Genomic DNA, 20,654 nt, shown 5'->3' with positions numbered 1-20,654 from the left:
TCTACTGATCATCAGCTAAAGGTCTAGATCTTCCTTTTGGGCACCCCAGACCTAATCATGGTATGCATGTTCTACATAAAACATGTTAGATGAAACACAGCAGATTTAATGGTTATTTTAGATGTGGAAAACAAATACTGTAAAAAGAATACAAATTTTGATGATTAAAGTAGAAAAAAGTTAGCTGCAGCATTTCTATTGTGAGTCTTTACATTCTGTGTGAGACTTTCTAAAAACTGTTTTGCTGGAAATAAAGAGGCATTGCATAATAAAGGTTGGCCGCTTAGAGCAAGCGGTTGGTATGTGCAAATTAGGGGTGGGAAGGGGAAAACATTTTTTACTTCCTTGTTTTGTGACAAAAAGTCACGCAATTTCCCTCCCTGTCCCTAATTTGCATATGCAAATTAGGATCCGAATTTGGTTCAGCGGGCAGAAGGATTCAGAGAAATCCGAATCTTGCTGAAAAAGGCTGAATCCTGGATTTGGTGCATCCCTAAATGTAACCATGTGCGGGTTATACAGGCATTAGCCAAAACAAATTTGTTGTGCCAAGCGAGTGCCGGTTACCGAGACTGCTGCTGCTGTGACATAGCATTGCCATGGAGGTGACTTACAGCTGGGGTTGCCACCTGGCCGCTAAAAATGATAGCTGATCCAAATGTTATTAATAGGGAAAAATAGATAAATATATAGGAAGGATGGTATTTTTTTTTCCAGAAAAGGTGGCAACCTTACTTTCAGCACTCCTACAAGCAACACTATGACACAAACACATACCAAGCTATAGAACAGGTTAGAGCCAGCTACGGGTTCTCATGAGGTCCAAAGTAATTGCTGTCAAAGCGCTGTCTGCTGATGGGTTGACGCCTATAATTGGCATTTACATTTTTTTTATACATACAAAGGTGGCGGTTTGATGGCGTCATGCGTATAATTGTCATGTCACATTCGCTCTATGATCTAAGCGCCAGTTACAAATTAGTCCCGCGCTCTCCCCCTTTTGATATTAAAAACGAAACGTGCAGTGTTCCGCGGCGGTCAGCGGTGGAGCAGTCCAAGCAGCAGCAAGACAAGGGGTGCTGGCGCGTCACAACCAAAACAAGGAAATGAATTAGAGCCTCGTGTCACATGGGATGTGCAAGGTGCATTGTTGTCAATGGAGAAGGTAAGGAACAGGGCCATCTGGCCTTACCCTCGGCAGGACACACAGGGAGCCGTGAAGCTGAGGAAGAGAAAGTCCAGGCTGTACAGCAAGGAAGCAGCTAGCGCTTGTCCCGGAGCAGGTAACTTGTATGCACTCGCTTCTCACTCACTGTCTCTGTGTCTCAGGTCACTCAATGGACTTGCTATATATATATATACAAAACATTTTAAAGACTATAAAAAATTAAGACCAATTGAAGACGTTGTTAACTATATACAATATTTCATATTTTTGTTATCAAGAGACCAGATTGATCATTATTATAGGGGTGGGTCACCTGTCAGCGAACCTTTAGTATGTTATAGAATGATCAGTTCTGCAAAACTTTTCAATTGGTCTTCATTATTCATTTTTTATTATTTGTCTTTTGACTCTTGGGGGGGGGGGGGTCACTGATCCCTTCTAAAAACAATTGCCCAGTAAAGTTACAGATGTATTGTTAGTGCCACTTTTTATTGTTTGTGTTTCTATTCAGGCCTCTCCTATTCATATTCCACTCTCTTAATCAAATCAGTGCATGGTTGCTAAGGTAATTTGGACCCTAGCAATCAGATTGTTTAAATAGCAATCTGGAGACCTAAATAACTAAAAAATAAAAATGAAGACCAATTGCAGATTGTCTCAGAATATCACTCTCTATATCATGCTTAAAGTTAACTCAAAGGTGAACAACCCCTTTAATGCATGAGACCAATGTCCACAACGACCACTTGAGTTCATGCAATTCTTTGTATATTGTGCATATTGTTAAAGGGGATGTAAAGGCAAAAAAATAAAATCCCATTTTTACTTTAATGAAAAAGAAACCTATCTCCAATATACTAGCCCAATAAAGCACGCCGGAGCGGCAGCGGGGCCCTGGGGCAATAGCCCTGGTGGGCCCCAAGCCCCTCAGTCCGACCCAGGCATAAATCATTTGTTTAATTAGGCTTCTGGTGCAGTAAGTTTATGTTTAGTATATAAAATACAGCATTTCTGGCATTATTCTGTTTTAGACTTTAGTTCCCTTAAGGGTGGTGACACATGCTAAGATTCGGGGAGATTTAAATGCCCAGTGACAAACTGCCTCTTCTTCGGGCGACTAATCTCCCCGAAAAGCCCTCCCGTCGGCTAGAATCTAAAACGCCAGCGGGATGGCAATCAGAGCTCTTTGTTTTCCGAAGTTGCCTCATGAGGAAAAAGTTAATTACTGTAATAGAACCCATTTCTGTTGTATATTCTCTGGTGGGACTAGCTGATTTACTAACTAAATGATCCCCAATGTGCTTACCTAGTAGTAGCCCAGCTAACTTAGAAATATGGATGTTTTTTAGAATGGTAAAGAAGGAAAGGAAATTAGTCACCCCCACTATGTGACTTTGGGCAACTTCAGAATGCCAAAGCGATGCATATATTTTATCACCAGCAATTCACTTTATCACAGTGGGAAAGCATTTGGTGGAGATTAGTCGCCTGCGGGAGAGGAGATTTGCTGAAGGTAACTAATCTCCTCATTTACCATTTCCAATAGTATTTTATAGAATGGTCAATTCTAAGCTACTATTTAATAGTAATTGTGGCATGTGCAAACGTTTGGGCACCCTAGTAACTCAGCATTTAGCAACACCCCATTTGGCCCAGGTCACAGTGTGTAAACTTTTATATCCAGTAACTTTCCAGAGTCTCAGTTCCCATTGTAGGGATTTTTGCTGACTCTTCCTTGCAGATCACTTCTAATTCCCAGAACTTCTAAGGCAGATTGCATGTTAACTATCTCCCCTCAAATCTCCCATATGTATTTCGTTTGTCAGGGGACTGTGAGGGCCTTTCCAAAACCTACAAATTTACATTTCTTTAGTTAGCCCATGGTGACTTTGGAAGTATAATTACAATTATTGTCTTGTTACAGGAACCATTTCCCCTTTTCAGCTTCTCGATTTACTCTTTCACATTAGAATTTAGAATGAGCTGATATTTAACTGAATCCATTCTTCCATCTACACATACAATGTTGCCTGTGCCACTGGCTGTTTCTCTCAGTCTGCAAAACATTTGTATTTGTAACGTTTGTAAATTAAAATGAAACTACAGTATTTGCAAATATGTTATATTTTAATTCACTGATTCCTGCTAACTATGTAGCACTCTTCCCGTGCAAGATTAACCAAATGTGGCAAATGTGTATTCAGAACTTTTGTTGTACTTTAAGGACAGTTATGACTGATTCATCATATTTTGTTTTCTCAGGTCTCTTAGGAGAAAGTACTTACCTGGTCTTGGCAGCAGTTGGTTTCCGGCTATTTAACTGCGTGATGGTCCAGACAAGCTTTGTTCCAGATGAATACTGGCAATCTCTTGAAGTCGCACACAACATGACCTTTAAATATCCTTCATTTTATATTTCATGTCTTTTTTTTTATCTACAACTGCTTCTTTCCATGTGTCCCCTCACTTTGTTCTCAGCAGTTGCATTTTCTGTATTGTATATTCTCCACAGATGTAGCATGCAATATAGAAATACTAAACAAAGGTTCTAGATCAGGGATGCCTAAAAGGTACATTGTGATCTACCAGTAGACCTTTAGCTGATAATCAGTAGATCTCAAGACACAGTCAACAAACAGCGTGACTACATCACCCTCCTGTTTTATTCAGATATTTATTCTGTTAAGGCTACATAAGAAAAAGTTGTTTCTTAAATATAGCAATATAACTTTTTCCATTAATCAATATAATATATTAATAATATTTTCCATGGAACAAAATGCTGATAATGCTTTTATGGATGTAGATCATAATGGGACAACATCACTAAAAGTAGATCCCACATTAGTAAAGTATGGTCACTCCTGTTCTAGACTTTCTTCACATCTGGCAATGGAATGGTTGACCTTAACAGTAGTAATTATGGGTATCTAACTTGGGAGTGGACTGAAGGTTTAAGAGGGTTTTTCTACCCTCTGATGTTTGCAGTTATATATAAAGCTTTATATCTGCTTGGCAAGGATCATGTCTGGTTTCTGGTGAGTAAAGTCCATTTCAGTAATTCTATGATACAGGTATGCTGTAAAGTATCTCTGTTGGTGTGACTATACATGTGCAGTTATCAGCAGAGATAATAAAAGATACATGCAGGCTACAAAATATATTAAAAGCAGGTGCTCCGACACAAGCGTTATTCCCCTAGTTATTTCAAGCAAATGGTAACCCAAAAATTCCCATTTGAAATTCCACCATTCATAATGTATTCTTAATGTACTTCCCATTAATCTGTCTGCAGGCAAGAGGACTCTAGCTTTCTACATATGGGCTGACTTCACCGTCCAGCAAAATTAACCCCACCCTTATCCTTTGTATGGGGCATGTGCAGTGCTTTAGAGTTCCGACTGTACGGCTCACAAACCATTATAGAATCATATCCTTTTGAAAAATCCAAGGCAGGCTCCATTGTGGTCAAGTACGTAAGAGTTGGGGTCCATAATTCAGATGTTCAGCAGAGGTGGTGGTTAAAATGTTAATAGTTGACTTCCTTTCTTCTACAGTTTATGTTTCTAGAGTTTCTATTGTAATGGATATCTTAGTTGTACAGGTATGGGATCAGTTATCCAGAAACCCAGTTACCCAAAAAGCTCCAAATTACTGGAAGATCGTCTCCCATTATAATTAAATTATCCACATTTTAAAAAAAAAACTATTTACTTTTTATTTTTAATAATAAAACAGTACCTTGTATAATTAATCTTCTCTGAAGGCAAAACCAGCATATTGGGTTTACTTATTGTTTAAATGATTTTCTAGTAGACTTATGGAAAGATCCGTTATCTGGAAAACTGGGCATTCTGGATAACAGGTAGCTCCTCATTTGTTTTTTAATATTTTCTATGTTTATTCAGAAATTCTTTACGGTAATGTTGGAAACGTAAACCTTTTAGAAAATCTTGGCATAGATGAAATCTAGATTGATAAAACTTTTTCTCTACAGATCTGGATTCCTAGACTGGCCCAGGCGGTGCTTTCAGGCATTGCAGATGTAAGGCTGTATAGTCTTGTAAGGCACTTGGAGAATACAGAATTGGCAAAGTGGGTGGTAAGTGTACCCACCTATTAAATTGCCAAATAAAATAGAATAGAAATTTTATTTTGACTTAATATGAAAGAAAAAAAAATATTTAGTATATATTTAAAACTTACTTGTGAAAGGGGTTTGAATAATATTATAGAGTTGGCCACAAGGAGCTAACCAAGGATCGATGGGTTGTGCTTTGTAAAAGGGGGTTCTCCTTTTTTTAAAGCTAGGAAAGCACAGTAGCTCCCTGTACTAGCAAATTACACCTAACCACCCTGTGTGGCTCCAGAGAAGGAGAGGTAACTGGGGGTTATTTAAATCCTTGCTCTGCAGCCTCTAGTGTCAGAATGACCCATATTGCTATTAGAATTACTAGAACACATGGTCTTCAACTATTCAGTTGTTGACCAGTTTAATGGGCCTCTGATGGCTCTATTTTGGGCACTCTGAATAATTTCCATCCCCATTGTAAAGCAAGCTATAATGCAGGGATTCTAAAGCTGTTGGTAAAAATGGATCCTCTTGCTTTAGACGGTGTCTCCACGTTTCCCCTGTATGCAGCACATGTCTTCCTACAGTATATTATTATTATTATTAACATGTATTTATATAGCACCAACATATTGCGTAGCACTCTATAAAGTATAAAGCAGTAATTTAATAAAACCATGTAATTAATAAAATGCTCTATCTTCTACTCTGGGCTGTACCATTACATTTATTTTATTTTGACAATTTCAACATTAAGACTGCAAAATAAAAATTTTTATTGAGATGCATATTTTTTAATATTAATAATGATTATCTTATGTTCAGTACTTCTGCCAGCTTTGCTCTTGGTTTACATGGTACTGCTCTACAAGAACTCTAACCAACACAATGGAAGCCGTTCTCAGCACTTTTGCTCTATATTATTATCCTCTGGAAGGTTCAAGTACAAAGAGTAGGTGAGGAAACTGACTTACGTGTTGGAAGAGTTGTGTGTAGTTATCGTGTAAATACAAATACTCTTCTTCTTCTTCTTGTCCTTCAGCACCAAATATCTAATCTGTGTAGCCCTGGCATTCCTTATTCGGCCAACTGCACTTATTCTTTGGATTCCTCTACTTTTTTACCACTTTGCAAAAGAAAAGAAGAAAGCAGACCTGGTTGTACATCAGTATTTGCCTATTGGGTAAGAATATTCTTAAATTATATTCACATTACTATATTTATTTATATATATCTATCTATCTATCTATATATATATATATATATATATATATATATTCTTCTTACATGCTTATATAAAATTCTGTTACAAATAACTTAGAAATTATTGTTGTAAAAAACTTGTAATTGACCAGTAGCCAGCCAATTAAAAAAAAAAATCCCATTGGGCACTTTTAATTTGCTGACGCCATTCTGGTTTATTGTTTCCTATTGTTCCTATTTTCTGCGTTTATCATTACTTGGCAAAGCGCAGCAGCACTGAGTACCAACACCTATGCAAATATTTAATCCCGATGCTAATCGCTAGCATGGAGGAACGATTCAGACATTTATTTTCCACTGGAATGATTTGTTCAGTGCATAAATTACATTGTTTAGTAGTAAAAAGTTCAGGGATCTTTTTAATAAGGGTAAGACATCAGTACTGCTCATAAAGAGAGTTAAAGCTCTTCAGTTGTCTAGGTCCCAGCTCACAGTAATGTATCTTTACATTTTGGGGCATATTTGTCAAGGATCGAATAGTTAATTCGAATTTTCCAGTTTAAAAATTCACACATTTCGAATTTAAATCCCCCTATTTGAATGTAAATTAGAATGTGAGATTTATCACGCCTTGACCATGGAAACAGTCCTAATATGACTATTCACCACCTAAAACCTGCCAAATTCATGTACAAGTCAATGGCAGATGTCCGTTGAGCCATTTGGATATGTTAATAGCCTTCTTGATTCAAGGTTTTTTTTTTTTCGGGAGAAAAACCCGATTTGTACGTATCGAATACGATTCCGATTTTTGGGTCAGAACCATTTGATCAAATATTAGACATTTAATTTTTTTCTTAAATAGCCTCCCAGTCGAATTCTGAATATATTCGAATTTAAAAAATTCACATGAATTTGAAATTTGACCTTTGATAAATGGGCCTCTTTTTATAATATGTTCTAGTAAAAAGCTGCAGTATGCTTGCAGTGCTTCCAACTACAGAAACTGTATTATCCCTGTGCCAGTTTTGCTTTTATTGGTACTAAAGAGGAATCAAGACCACAAGCTGAGAACTTCAAGCAAGTCACAGAACTCCAATGTGACTTCTAATATCACTTTAAAACCCAGTAGGGTGATTTATTCCTCCTCCTATATCAGGTTACAAATTGATTTAGTTTTTTAATTCTCTTTTATTTATGCATTTTCCACAAGAACAGGTACAGTCGTCCATTGCACAATCCTGTTCTAATAGCATCTTAGTAAGAAGACAACTGAAATTTTAACATTAACATTATAATTTGGAGATGGGAAATGTTAGTATATTGAATTCAAGAAAAAGGTGGAAGAATCTACCGGTACATTTCCTTTATGTTTTAAACGCATCAACACTTTGGATTTGGATTTGCAGAAGGTGTTCCATGGGGACCATATTTCATTATGATTATTCATCTGGTCGGTTAATAAAGCTGTTAAATACAATATATTTTGCATCGTGCTTATTCTCCCTTCTAGCTCATGGGTTGTGATAGATTTTTTGTAACCATTGTTTTACTAAATTAACTCTGGCCACTGCTAAAATATGGGACAATAGTTTGTTCTGTGGTTTATTTAACTCTTTAGTGGGAAGAGCTGGCAAGGCTCGACAGATATCTTTCTATATGGACTTCTAAAATAATCTATATATTATTCTGAAAATGTCTTCCCAATATGGAGTTGCAACTGGGCATGTCCACCAAGTATGTAAAAAATTCCCACATCCGCACAACCCCAGAAGCACTTTGGAGGGATTTATTTTGTGCTTTCTTTCAGGAGTGATATACCATCATGTCATTACTTTATAGGCCCATTCTTGTATAGCCGGATTGAGAGAGATCCTAGATATAGAGCCCCATATTAGTTTCCTTTCGTTTTGTGAAATCGTTTGTCCCACAGTCTGCCATATATTTTAGGGAGGTATGAGAGTTTTGGGATAGCAGTAGTTTAAATAAGAGTGAGAGAGTCCCCTTGAAGGAGAATTCAACCCTGTAGAAAAATACCCGTACCCCCTCCCCCCCAACCTAACTGCCCCCTGAGCATATGCCCCATACTTTATACTTGCCCAGATTCTGGCATCGGATTTCACTGGAGCCATCTTCCAGGTCTTCGTGTCTTCTTCTGGTGCAATTTCCATCCAATTCTGTGCATGTGCAGTTGTCCAAACCCGGGTAAACTGCTCCAACTGTGCATGTGCTGACATACCGATCTCCCAGTCAGCAGTTTAGCGAGGACCCGAAAGATGGATGCCGTGAAGTCTGATGCCAGAATCTGTACCAGTGCGCAGATAATCCCCCAGCATAATGGGCTCCTGTTTATTGGTAACAAAGAACTTTCACAACAAAGGGGAAGAAGGAGCAGGCTGTTTAATGGTAATTAAAGGTAATCTAATTAAGAAATAATAAAAAAACAGATGTTCTGGTATTAACACAACAGACAAAAAAGTGCAAAAACCAAAATAATCTACATGACTGAACAAAGAGTTCACGTAACTAATTTTTTTTTAATATCATTAGAACATTTACTGCTTATAATTACAGACAGTGATTAATTGCATATTCTTATATTTTGCAGGATTTTAACTCTTGCTACATCATTAATAGTTGACAGAATATTTTTTGGAAAGGTATGTCACCTTCGACTTCATAAATGTAATGGTTCATTATCGAAAACCCTCATAGATATAACATATAAAAAAACAAATAATTTAACTTTTTTAATTGCACATGATGATAAATAACATGCAGGCCAAAATATTCAGACTTTATTTTTTGTGCTTTTAAATGGTTTCTTAAAATCAGATAAAATGTAAGATATTTTACTCCATATTGCATTGATGTGTTGCACACGTAAACTCACCCTTTGTGTGCAGATTTGGTCAACCAGTTTGGCCAATTTTGACCGTACTGCCAGTTTATCTGGGCATGTATGGCCATTCACTCTGTCCATCAGAACTATTATCCTAGCAGATTAAGGATTATTGTCCCTGTCAGAAAATTTCTGCAGGTCAGAGGGAAAAAAGAGAAGAGATGTTGCATTGGTGTAACAGTCATTGGGGAGGTTAGCCCCAATTAAGGAACAATAGAGCAGCAACCATGTATGTGTCTCATTGTGCATTATGTGTCTGTTTGGTCCAGGGCCAATCCGTCAGATACTGTGCAAGTCGGGCTCATATGTGGTCAATATTAACATAGTAACATAGTAAGTATGGTTGAAAAAAGACACACGTCCATCAAGTTCAACCTTTTTTAGTTTTTTTTTTAATCTGCTTAACTGCTAGTTGATCCAGAGAATATTTAGCCGTAACCTCTTTTCTTCTAATCGGAATGGGTGACCTTGTGTCAGCTGGAAAGACCTACTGGTGAATAAAGCATTAGAGAGATTATTATATGATCTCCTTATATATTTATACATAGTTATCCCATTACACCTTAAGCGCCTCTTCTTAATTTTGTGTCATCTGCAAACACTGATAATTACTTACAATACCCCTAAACGACATCACCAAACGAGCGGATCTTTCCCCGATATGCCACTAAACTGCATGGCTATATCAGGGGTAATTCGAACGTTCGGCCGTATGGCCGAACGATCGAATTACGATGCGCCAAGCGGCTCCGACGAGTCGGTCAGGTAAAAATCCAACCTTCCCGATCAATATCGTGGCCAGATATCGATCGGGAAGACCCGTCGGAAGCCCCCATACACGGGCAGATAAGCTGTCAAGTCGGTCCAAATGACCGATATCGGCAGCTTTATCTGCCCGTGTATGGCCACCTTAAGTCATTAATAAACAAGTTAAACAAAAGTGGACCCAATACCGAGCCCTGGGGGACCCCACTAAGAACCTTACTCCAAGTAGAGAATGTACCATTAACAACCACCCTCTGTACCCGATCCATTAAGCCCAACAGACCTTAGTTTAGAAAGCAGTCGTTTGTGGGGCACTGTATCAAAATGCTTTGGCAAAATCCAAATAGATCACAACTACTGTTAGAGTAGTCCTTCGTACCCTTCTGGGAGCCTGGTGAATATCTCTTTGCCTGCAAATCACAATGCAAATATTAGTCATGTTTTGTTTTGTCTCAGAAGCAAAACAATTTTGTAGAGATTTAAACATTTGGAGGGCCAAATTATCCTTGTGTTCTATAGATGCACCGAATCCATCCTTTTTTTTTATCCAGCATGCTTTAGTCTTATAACTTTAAGGGGTTTGGTTTGGCTGAATCCTAAAAGTTAAGTTAAGACATATCTAATCTGAAGCCTTGAATAAAAAAAATGCTAGGATTTGTCCAGATTCCGGATCAAATCCTGCATCTCTGGTTGCTTCTATAGCACACACAGTTTGTATTAACATTGCACATACAAAAGTTTATAATGAAACAAACACATGGGGCAAAGTAATTACAAGGGTTTGGGTTTCTCTTCCATGCCTTGTATTAAAAAGCAATGTATATATGCACAGAAATGTCATCATCAAGTACATAGTGGTATGTAGTCTTTCATGTAGATGCACCGTGGGTGGAGGGAAGGGCTGCCGGAGCAACTCACATAATAAGAACTTATGTGGGGGCTGCACACATTTCAGAATACTTGTACTCAATGCTATTTTTCAACTCTAATTTTTCCAAAAACAAAACAGTTCTGAAAATCCTCAAAATGTGATTTAAAAAATATTTTATTTCTGGATTTAGTGTATAGACTGTTGCTTTGGATTAAAACAATGTCATTGTTTCTGTGTACCATTCTTCTAGTGGACCTTTGTTCAGTGGAACTTTCTGAAGTTTAATGTGCTCCAGGATTTGGGATCTTTTTATGGGTCTCATCCGTGGCACTGGTATATCACCCAAGGAGTTCCTGTCATCCTGTGCACCCACTTACCCTTCTTTATTCATGGCTGTATGGTGACCCCCAAAAAATACCAGATTCTTTTGGTAGCTGTAGCTTGGACAGTTTTAATATATAGGTAAGAAACTTCGTGTTAATGGATTATGGTCTCTTGTTTTATGATGTTTATACTAAGCAATTACTTCATGTCAATTTACATTTGTAAATATCTTATTATTAAGAAAGAAATCAACAAACAAAAACCCTGGAATTGATAAATGTCTATAAAAACTTAAAATCTGCTTATTTATAACAAGACACTTGCCACATAGAGAGAAGCCCATTCACAGATAAGAATCCGACAAAAGAAACAGAGGGGCTGGAGTGTAAATGACGTGAAGATGTAAAAGTACAGGGGTTGTGTAAAGATTTAGAGAAACCATGACCCGAGGTAAGAGAAAGAGGACGAGGGGAAAAAGGGAAACTTTCCAATTTAGTCAAAAAGTTGGTTACATTGCCTATATTAATATGCACACACAATATTACTGCCCCTCCCCTCACAAAGAGCCAATCAGAAATCGCACACCTTCAAACCATTCATTGTTATAATATAAACTGGGTAAAGAGGCTGTGCAAAATAAGAAAAGTTTTCGATATAGTAAGTTAGCCCAAAATGTCATTGATAAAGGCTAACATAATAGCCAGAACTTCCTACTTTGCAGTTCTCTAACCTGTTAGCAGTCAGTAACCAATCGGTGTACAGCCACGTTGTACATAACTGTTTTGTGATCCTTTTCACACAGGCCAGATTCAAAAGCAACAGTTATGACTAATATAACCAAGTCACTGATTGGTTACTGACTGGTAATAAGTTAGAGCAGGGATCACCAACCTTTAGAATCTGTGAGCAACATTCAGAAGTAAAATGAGTTGGGGAGCAACACTAGCATCAAAAATTTCCTGGCATGCCAAATAAGGGTTGTTATTGGCCATTTAGTAGCCCCTATGTGGATTGTCAACCAAATTGAGGCTCTGTTTGGCAGTACGCCTCGTTTTTATACAACCAAAACTTGCCTCAAGCCTGGAATTCAAAAATAAGCACCTGCTTTGAGGTCACTGGGAGCAACATCCAAGGGGTTGGAGAGCAACATGTTACTCACGTGCTACTGGTTGGGGATCACTGGGTTAGAGAGATGTAGAGTAGGAAGTTGGGTTCTGGCTATTATGTTAGCCTTTAGAGATGACATTTTTGGCTAACTATATTGAAAATTTTTCTTATTTTACACAGCCTATCTATTTACCAAGTTTTTATTTTTACAATGGTTTCTTTTAGAGAAGGAGGAGTTTGTTTGAAGGTGTGTGATTTCTGATTGGCTCTTTGCAGACCAAGGTGCTGTCATTTTCTGCTTCTTTTCTTCATCTTGCTCTAGAAGTTAGCTCTTCTCCTAAGATCACATGCCCTCTGTGTAAAAATGAAAGAACAGGTTTTCTTCCGATCTCACTTAACTAATGCAAAATATTAGTGGCAACTTTTCTGCCTACTCTGCCTAAGTCTACTCTACTTCCCTTTCAGATCTATAAACTGATCAACTCTTTACATGCTGGTTTATTCCCTCTGTGACCACTTTGTCTTTCTGAAATACATTGTCAGACCATCATCTCCCTCTTCCTCACCGCTAATTTCCCTACATCTGATTGCTGCTAAATATTCCACTTCTTCTATATGAAAACAGCTGTTAGTGCTTCTCATGATGCTTGATTCACTCTTTTACTATTGTCCACTCCCCACCATGTAACACAATCTGACAAAAAATAATAATAAAGAGCAATTGAACAGTTTCTCAGAATCTGCCACGCTATTATATATTACGGGTGAACTACCCTTTTAAGGCTGTCCAGTTCTGTAATGAATATGCAGGTTACTGTGTGCACCTGGTAGATTTCAGCCCCAAAAAAAACATGCTATTGAAAGTTTTCAGGCCAACATCTGGTGTGTGTGTGCAGTGACATGAGGTAACAGATCTGCCTATGTTTAGACAATTTAGAGCATTATAAAACAGCAGTGGCAAACATGTTTTATGTTACACTAGCCCAACGGCTCTGCTCAGCTTTCCATTCCCCTGACTTGGAAGGACATGCCCCTGCCTTATTGTAAGGGGCTTATGACACAGTAGGGGGATAAAGGAGATGATAGGAATACTTTATGGCTGGCCAGCCTGAGACACAAAGATGCATAGTCAGTGCTAAAGCTGTGAAATAAACTAGGGAATTCTCGACAAATTAAGGCATCTCCATCTGATCATACAGAGCCAATTATCTTCCTTTCCATTGGGACTGAAGCCAAAGCTGCAGCAAATGTAGCGATGATTATACCTGACTCTTATAATGAATGACAAATAAATAGTAATAGAGGATGGGTCAAGTTCTAATCGGTGAATAGTGATAACACTTTTGTTTTTACTCTCTCTCTAGTGCACTAAGCCATAAAGAGTTTCGATTCCTATACCCTGTACTGCCAGTCTGCATGGTGTTCTGTGGTGAGAACAACTCTTTCTTATTCTCTATACAACTCCCTAAATTGAGCAAGTTCTTTCCTAAATGCTGTTTTGTTTGTATCTATTACCCTGTGGTTGGAAATGTATATTGTGCTTTCAAACCAGATTTTCAAGTTTGCACTAAATATAACATACCTATAGTGCTTTGTGTGGGTTTTACCTATAAATTCCGCTCATATTTAACATAGTTTGGGGGTTATAAAATTTTGCCCAGATGCAGTTTACACACAACAACCAATCAGAAGGTAGCATTTACTGTTAAAAAGCAAATCTCTTATTGGTTGCTTTGTGTTACTAAGCCGGGGCAGAATTCGTATTCTTGGTTACATACAAGGGATTATATTCTATCATGTACCTGCATGAAAGTATGAAAACGGAATACGTATACAATACAGTACCTGCGAAAAGTATTCACCCCCTTTTATTGTCAGAGAATATGTCATTACAGAGGATTTAATTTCATTTTCTAGCATTGATCAACAGAAGGCTTGCATGCCAAAGTGAAAACAGACTTCTGTAAAGTGATTGGAGTTTTGATTGCAAAAGTACATACCCCCTTCATATATAGTGTGGAGTATATGCACCTATGCAGCTGAAGTTGGACCTGCCAGATACACGTGTTTATACATTGGTCACTTGATACTCATTGCCTCCATGGATCTAATGATGTGATTTTGGAAGAGCTGAGTGGACCAGTGATGATTTAGTTGTGCCATGTTAAAGGGCTGTGTTCTTATGCAATCAGCTGGGGGCCATAGCATTGGCATCGACTACACATGGGAGGGCGAGCTGGGGTTAAAAACATTATTCATTGTGCTGGAAGCTGATTGGGGGAATTTTGGTTCAGGATGAGTCAGCAGCAGGGGTTATAAATACGGCTGCACAGGTGTTACTTACCTGGTCGGAGCAGTCTTTGTGGCTCTTCATTAGCAGCATGAGAGAACCCACCCATCCTATATAAAAATGTTTTCTTTGTCGCAGCTTTAAAGGAGACGTAAATCCCTTATTAAAAAAAACCCTACCCTACATAGACCCCCTCCCCAGCCTAGCCGCTACCCCGGGCAAATGCCCCTAACTTTTTACTTACCCCTCTGTGCAGATTCACAGAATTGGAGTTCACAGGCGCCATCTTCTTCTCTCCAGTCTTCATCGGGAAGCAAGTTCTGTACCGGCGCATGATCATTGGAGCAGTCTTCGGGTTTTTGACATCTGTACATGCACCGAACAGCAGCGTTCCTAGAGGGGGACGGGCCCTGGTGCGCGAAGCGCAGCTGGGCCCCGCCCCCTCCGTACGGCGCGCTGCAGGGGTGATTTCAGCGGCGTGCGGAGCTGCCGGGGGGCCCTGAGGGGCTGCGGGCCTGCTCCCCCGGAAGTTCCGCCACTGGCACCGAAAGTCACGAAAATTGCAGAAGCGTCAGAAGAAGACCCGATGAAGACTGAAGAAGAAGATGGCACCCGTGAACTCCAATGCCGTGAATCTGCACCAAGGGGTAAGTAAAATGTTAGGGCCATTTGCCCGGGGTAGCAGCTAGGCTGGGGAGGGGGGGGAGGGTCTATGTAGGGTATGGTTTTTTAAATAAGGAGTTTACTTCTCCTTTAAGGAGGGAAGTAAAAAGAAATATGTCTGTAGCTTCAGTCTAAATAAGGAAAATATTGCTAGGCTCTTGGCAGTTACAGCGGGAGCTAGAAGCTGGACAAGAAATAGATTTATGTTTATCACTATGAAATGAACACATTTTATCTGACATTTTACTATCAATTTGAATAAAGCTGCAGCCCTACTCTTTGTCCCATATCTGTTTTCATTGAAACATATTGAAATTACTTTGCAGTTTACAGGGATCTATTGTCACTTTGCCATTAAAGAATCGATTTCTGTCGGTGGTGGGAAAAATTCTGCTGTAGTTGAATGACAATATGGGCAAGGCCAGGCGTGGTGTTTTTATGATGCGCTTTTAAAAAAGCTCAGTCGGGCATGAATACGCATAGAATGCACTACCACTGAAACGAATGGAATAGCCACTATGGCAATTCTCACACGGCACTTGCAAGCTGAAATTCACGGGACGCTAGTATTGGCATTTTTCAGCAGAAACGTCAATATTTCAAGAAACAACCAAATCAATCTCTCTCTATAGGATCTGCATGTTTGAAACGACACTTTACATAAACAAGCAGCGTATTTTAAATATGGTGTTCAAATTCTCACAAGATAAATGACGCATATACGTTTTTACGGCGTATTAAGCCGGTGACGTAATTACGTTGCGTATTGACAAGCCGTACGGCTACATTCTGCATGTAAATAGTTTTCCACTTGGCTATTTTTCGCAAAACTTTACTAAAATGCTTCTGAGTGGAATTGTGGGGAACGAGAAAAACCAGAAATGCATGTCGGGGAAAAGAAAACAGGCTGAAAAACGCATATTATAATACGTGTGGTTTCATTGGTGTATTTACGCTCGACCACGAGTTTTTAAAAACGCCATGTGTGACCAGCCCTAAAAGGGGGTGAATACTTTATACATACCCTGTATTAATACTGAATTACTGATTGATCACTCCTTAATGAATTTGAAATACTTTACTGATTGATAGATACTGTAGATAGATTGATAGATGATACAATCCGTGTAAACTACAATATTTTGAACAATTTCATCTGCCCAATAGGCTTTTCATTCTCAAACTTGAAGAGATGGAAGAAATCAGCTGTGGGATTCTTGGTCTTATCCAACTTGTTTCCTGCCTTGTACACTGGATTAATCCATCAGCGGGGGGCACTCGATATTATGTCTGCAATTCAGAAGCTCTGCAAAATGGAGAACTCCTCAGCGTCATCTCTTTTTATTCTGATGCCGTGCCACTCCATTCCTTTTTACAGGTGAGTGACTTAAATATGTGCTCTGTAACCCACAACTTCTCGACTCTCGCTGGGAACTAAAGCTGCTGCATTGCTTCAGTAGTCAGAAACAGCAGTGCAGAGAGCCGCAAACAGACCTATCTGATTTACAAATACAGGTATAGGATCTGTTATCTGGAATGCTTGGGACCTGTAGTTTTCTGCATAAGGGATCTTTGCGAAATTTGGATTGCCATATCTTTCGAGTGCTAAAAACCATTAAATAAACGCAGTAGGATTGTTTTGTTTTGTGGGAGATGGTCTTTCTGTAGTTTAAAGCTTGCTGCCTATCTGTTCCTGGATACGAGATCCCATAACTGTAATGTTCGCATTTAAAACAAATATTTACATTAGACAATACAACCCCTTGAAATTTCTGTGCCTCTAATCCCACACTGGTTTCTGTGCAGCCATGTAGTGCAGAGCTAAGAGATGTTTAATCAGCTGTATTTTCACCTTCAGTGGTTTTACAGAGCTGGGGATTCTATATTATCCCTTTAGGACTGGACACCTATCAAATACACACACAACTGATTAGTTCAATTCATTGGTCCCTCACATATCAGGGATATGGACTGTCAACATCATACAGATTGGAGCTTTGTGGGTCTAATTGGGTCACTCTTTCTGACCTGCCACCTGCACTTAAATATGGAAAGGTATATGCAGGTATCTGCTCACTACTCATTTCAGAGACATGTTTGTGCACTTCCACAGGGCTGCTGCTAAAATGCGCTTGATCATGAAGATACTAATTGTCAGTTTTTGACCATAGCCCAATCATGTGTGCATAGCACCGTATGCCCTATTCTCTAATGATTTATGCCATATTTATTTAATTAATTTGTCTTTTAAAGGGCACTTAGCAGCCTCAGGTCCCCCACCAGAGCAGAACTCACATACTTGCACTCACAGCAATGCAACAACCAAGCTTTACCTGCAGCCATAGTGGAACATAGACAAGCAAGTGCAAGGCCCATATATTTTATATATTTTCTTCTGTGCGGCAGTCACTATTATACACAAAACACAGAAAGAAATCGCCAGAAATAGCTCTAACTCACGCTGTGGCGTTGACCAGCTGCTTTAAACACCATTGTGCCAGCGCTCTGCCTAAACCACATTCTGCAGTTGACCAGCTGCTATAAACAATAAAAAGACAATATTTGTACACAGAGAGAGAAAATTTGCCAGTGCTATGTATAAAATATGTATAAAATATTTATTACAAAAAAATTAGTACCAGTAGGCGTTAGTACCACACTTTGGCCAAAATATGTAAGCTTTGTGAGCATTAAAAATTTGTAGTGCATTTAAAATCAAGTCCCCCATCAACCAGTGTGACTGAGTATAAGACCATTGTGCACTTACCCTTAGCTCAGGAGCTCTAGTGGCAAAGCTGGCAGATTTTACAACATACACCAGTGAATAATGTCCTTCCTACACTCTTTTTTTTAGCATTTTAACTTTGTAGTGCATTTAAAATCAAGTCCCCCAGTAAACATGTGACTGAGTAATAAGACCATGGTGCACTTTTAAATGCACTACAAAGTTAAAATGCTAATAGATAGTGTAGGAAGGACATTATTCACAGGTGTAGGTTTGTTGGCTGGAGTTTAAAAGCTCCCTCCTCTGCCACTAGAGCTCCTGATCTAAGGGTAAGTGCACAATGGTCTTACTACTCAGTCACACTGGTGTTAAATGCACTACATACTTACTTATAATGCTCATAAATAGTATAGTACTAACACCTCATTTTTTTGTAATAATTATTTTTAAAGGCAAACCGTGCGCTGCCAAATTTCTCTTACTATTACCAGTTTAACGTGGGAGCAAGGAGGGTGGTTACTTGCTGATATTGCAACACAGACTGACTTTCTCACTTAAAGACTGACTTAAAGCTGCTTTTTCCTTTTTAGCCATGTTCACTGCCCTATAAAGATGAATTTTCTTGAATGTCCTCCAGACCTATCAGAGAGTGATGTTTATATTGATGAGGCAGAAGTTTTTTATGCAAGTCCATTAGCTTGGCTCAACGCAGAGTTTTATAACAAGACACTTTTACCAACGCACCTAATCATGTTTAGTGTTCTGCAACCGGTGAGTATCTGAAACCCGCCAATCTGTCTCCAGTTTATTAAATGCTCAGATCTCCCATGTTCCACCCCGCGGCTGATTTTGGCACGAGAATGAAAACTCAAACGTTTCTTTGGCAAAATCCGTCACGTGTGCCTGCACCTGAGCCAACATAGTTCAATTAGCAGATTAACCCATTATGTGATAAAAGGACACAACGTTGGCCAGGTTCAGTAAGCCATAGTAGTCAAAAAGAAGTTTTCAATTCTCACTGCTTATTGGTTGCTTTAGGTGATAAGGACTGTAGCAAACGTTGTACCTTATATTACATAACCCCTTTAGTCTTTTATGTAAACAAGTAATGCTGGAATAAGCCAATGCGTAAAGGAGAACTAAACCCCCTCCCCCTGACAAAGGTCCCCATCCATCAAATGAGCCCCCTCTCTGCTCCCTCCCCACAGAGTTTTAATAAACCATGTCTCTCATAGTAAAGCTGACCTCTACAAGCAGAAATGGGCAGCGGAGCTAGCAGGTGCCATCTTCTGAATCCTCTTGTTCTTTTCTGATCAGATCAGCTACACGGAGCTTGCTGGCGCATTCACAATTGAAGGTAATCCTGGAGTATCTTCAACTGCACCAGCAAACTCCTTGTTGCCAAATAGGACGTTCCGAAGATAGCACCCGCCAGCTCCACACTTCTGCTTGTAGAGATGAGCTTTAGTTCACTTCATTTACTATAGCTTTACTTACTATGAGAGACACTGTTTATTGAAATAAGACTCTGTGGGGAGGAAGCTCGTTTGATGGACTTTTGTCGGGGGTTTAGTTCTCCTTTAATGCTTATTTCAGTGGGAAATCCCTACCCGCATTGGTTCATTCATACATTTGCAATTCAAGTGGATCGGAAGCAGTTGGGGAAACGGAGAATGAAACAACTGGTGGAGAAGACACTTGCGTGTTATTATTGCCATAGCCCTAATGACTCTATTATATTAGTGGAGACTACTTCATCTTTACATTAAGATTTGCTATGAGTAAAGCTACGAGATTCCCGATTGCACTGCAAAAATGTGTCTTCTCAGTGGTCAATAGTTTTATTCCAGCCAAGGAACTATGTGCAACAGTTTGTACGTTCACCTCAGTGCTAACATACACGCGATTTAATTGGCTCCTGGTGAAGTTGGTCACAGCGTATATAAATGTGATATAGAACAGACCGTAAGCTTCGCTGGGACTGATGTATAATAGCTGTGAAATATGTTGGTGCTATTTGTAGTAAAGGATAATAATGTTATAAATAGATCTTACCCTAAAGAAAATACTGTTCCTTTACTACAGGAAATTCTTTCATTCCTAACAAATAACAACTATGTGAAGACAAGGTCTGTATTTCATACTCACGTACCAGTGGGTCGGACAGGAAGCCATATTTATATGTACGAGAGGAGCGATCAATAAAAATCCTCCTGTCCCAGCGCTCAACATTCCTTATACATTCGCTGCAGCTTTTATTTGTTTTATGAAGCCTGTAGCAATCATGTATATATGCATGAAGAACCAACCATTGTACTATGTTTATTTTATATTTCTAACTTTTATTAAATAAAGATGTTGAGAGTTTTTTTTTTTTAACTAGTTTCTTTATTATTCTTCAACAAACATTAAGTGCAAGGAGTTTAGCAGAAAACCTGCAGGCTTATGATATGCAACAACATGTTCATCAGAAAGCCACAAAGAGAGCAAGCAAGAGAAAGCATTACAGAACAAACGCAGATACTTGCCCACCCTCACTATTAGCTAGCCTAGGTTACCATTTG

At 38.9% G+C, this 20,654-nt stretch overlaps 1 protein-coding gene across 2 annotated transcripts; it reads left to right on the top strand.

Moving 5' to 3' along the window:
- The first annotated feature begins 831 nt into the window (after positions 1–831).
- On the top strand, positions 832–20,457 carry pigb.L (phosphatidylinositol glycan anchor biosynthesis class B L homeolog). Of its 2 annotated transcripts, none has more exons than XM_018253061.2 (12): positions 832–1,283; positions 3,431–3,566; positions 4,089–4,206; positions 5,166–5,270; positions 6,066–6,196; positions 6,283–6,423; positions 9,052–9,103; positions 11,232–11,443; positions 13,777–13,841; positions 16,533–16,743; positions 18,681–18,861; positions 20,176–20,457. In XM_018253061.2, the coding sequence occupies exons 1-12, from the start codon at positions 1,157–1,159 to the stop codon at positions 20,293–20,295; spliced, it is 1,599 nt and encodes a 532-aa protein (XP_018108550.1). In that variant the 5' UTR covers positions 832–1,156; the 3' UTR covers positions 20,296–20,457. The 2 variants fall into 2 exon arrangements, with proteins under 2 accessions (XP_018108550.1, XP_018108551.1); XM_018253062.2 differs by lacking the exon at positions 832–1,283 and adding an exon at positions 2,528–2,681.
- Positions 20,458–20,654: the final 197 nt, after the last annotated feature.

The sequence above is a fragment of the Xenopus laevis genome, chromosome 3L, assembly GCF_017654675.1.
Source record: "Xenopus laevis strain J_2021 chromosome 3L, Xenopus_laevis_v10.1, whole genome shotgun sequence".
Classification (NCBI taxonomy): Eukaryota; Metazoa; Chordata; class Amphibia; order Anura; family Pipidae; genus Xenopus; species Xenopus laevis.
This window is presented reverse-complemented; position numbering and strand designations above follow the sequence as displayed.

Bases quoted from the DNA above. Each gene is read 5' to 3' on its own strand.
- pigb.L (XM_018253061.2), top strand. From the start codon at position 1,157: ATGGAGAAGGTAAGGAACAGGGCCATCTGGCCTTACCCTCGGCAGGAC. The intron at 6,197-6,282 runs GTGAGGAAACTG...CTTGTCCTTCAG, and splicing joins GGTTCAAGTACAAAGAGTAG to CACCAAATATCTAATCTGTG. The intron at 13,842-16,532 runs GTGAGAACAACT...TCTGCCCAATAG, and splicing joins AGTCTGCATGGTGTTCTGTG to GCTTTTCATTCTCAAACTTG.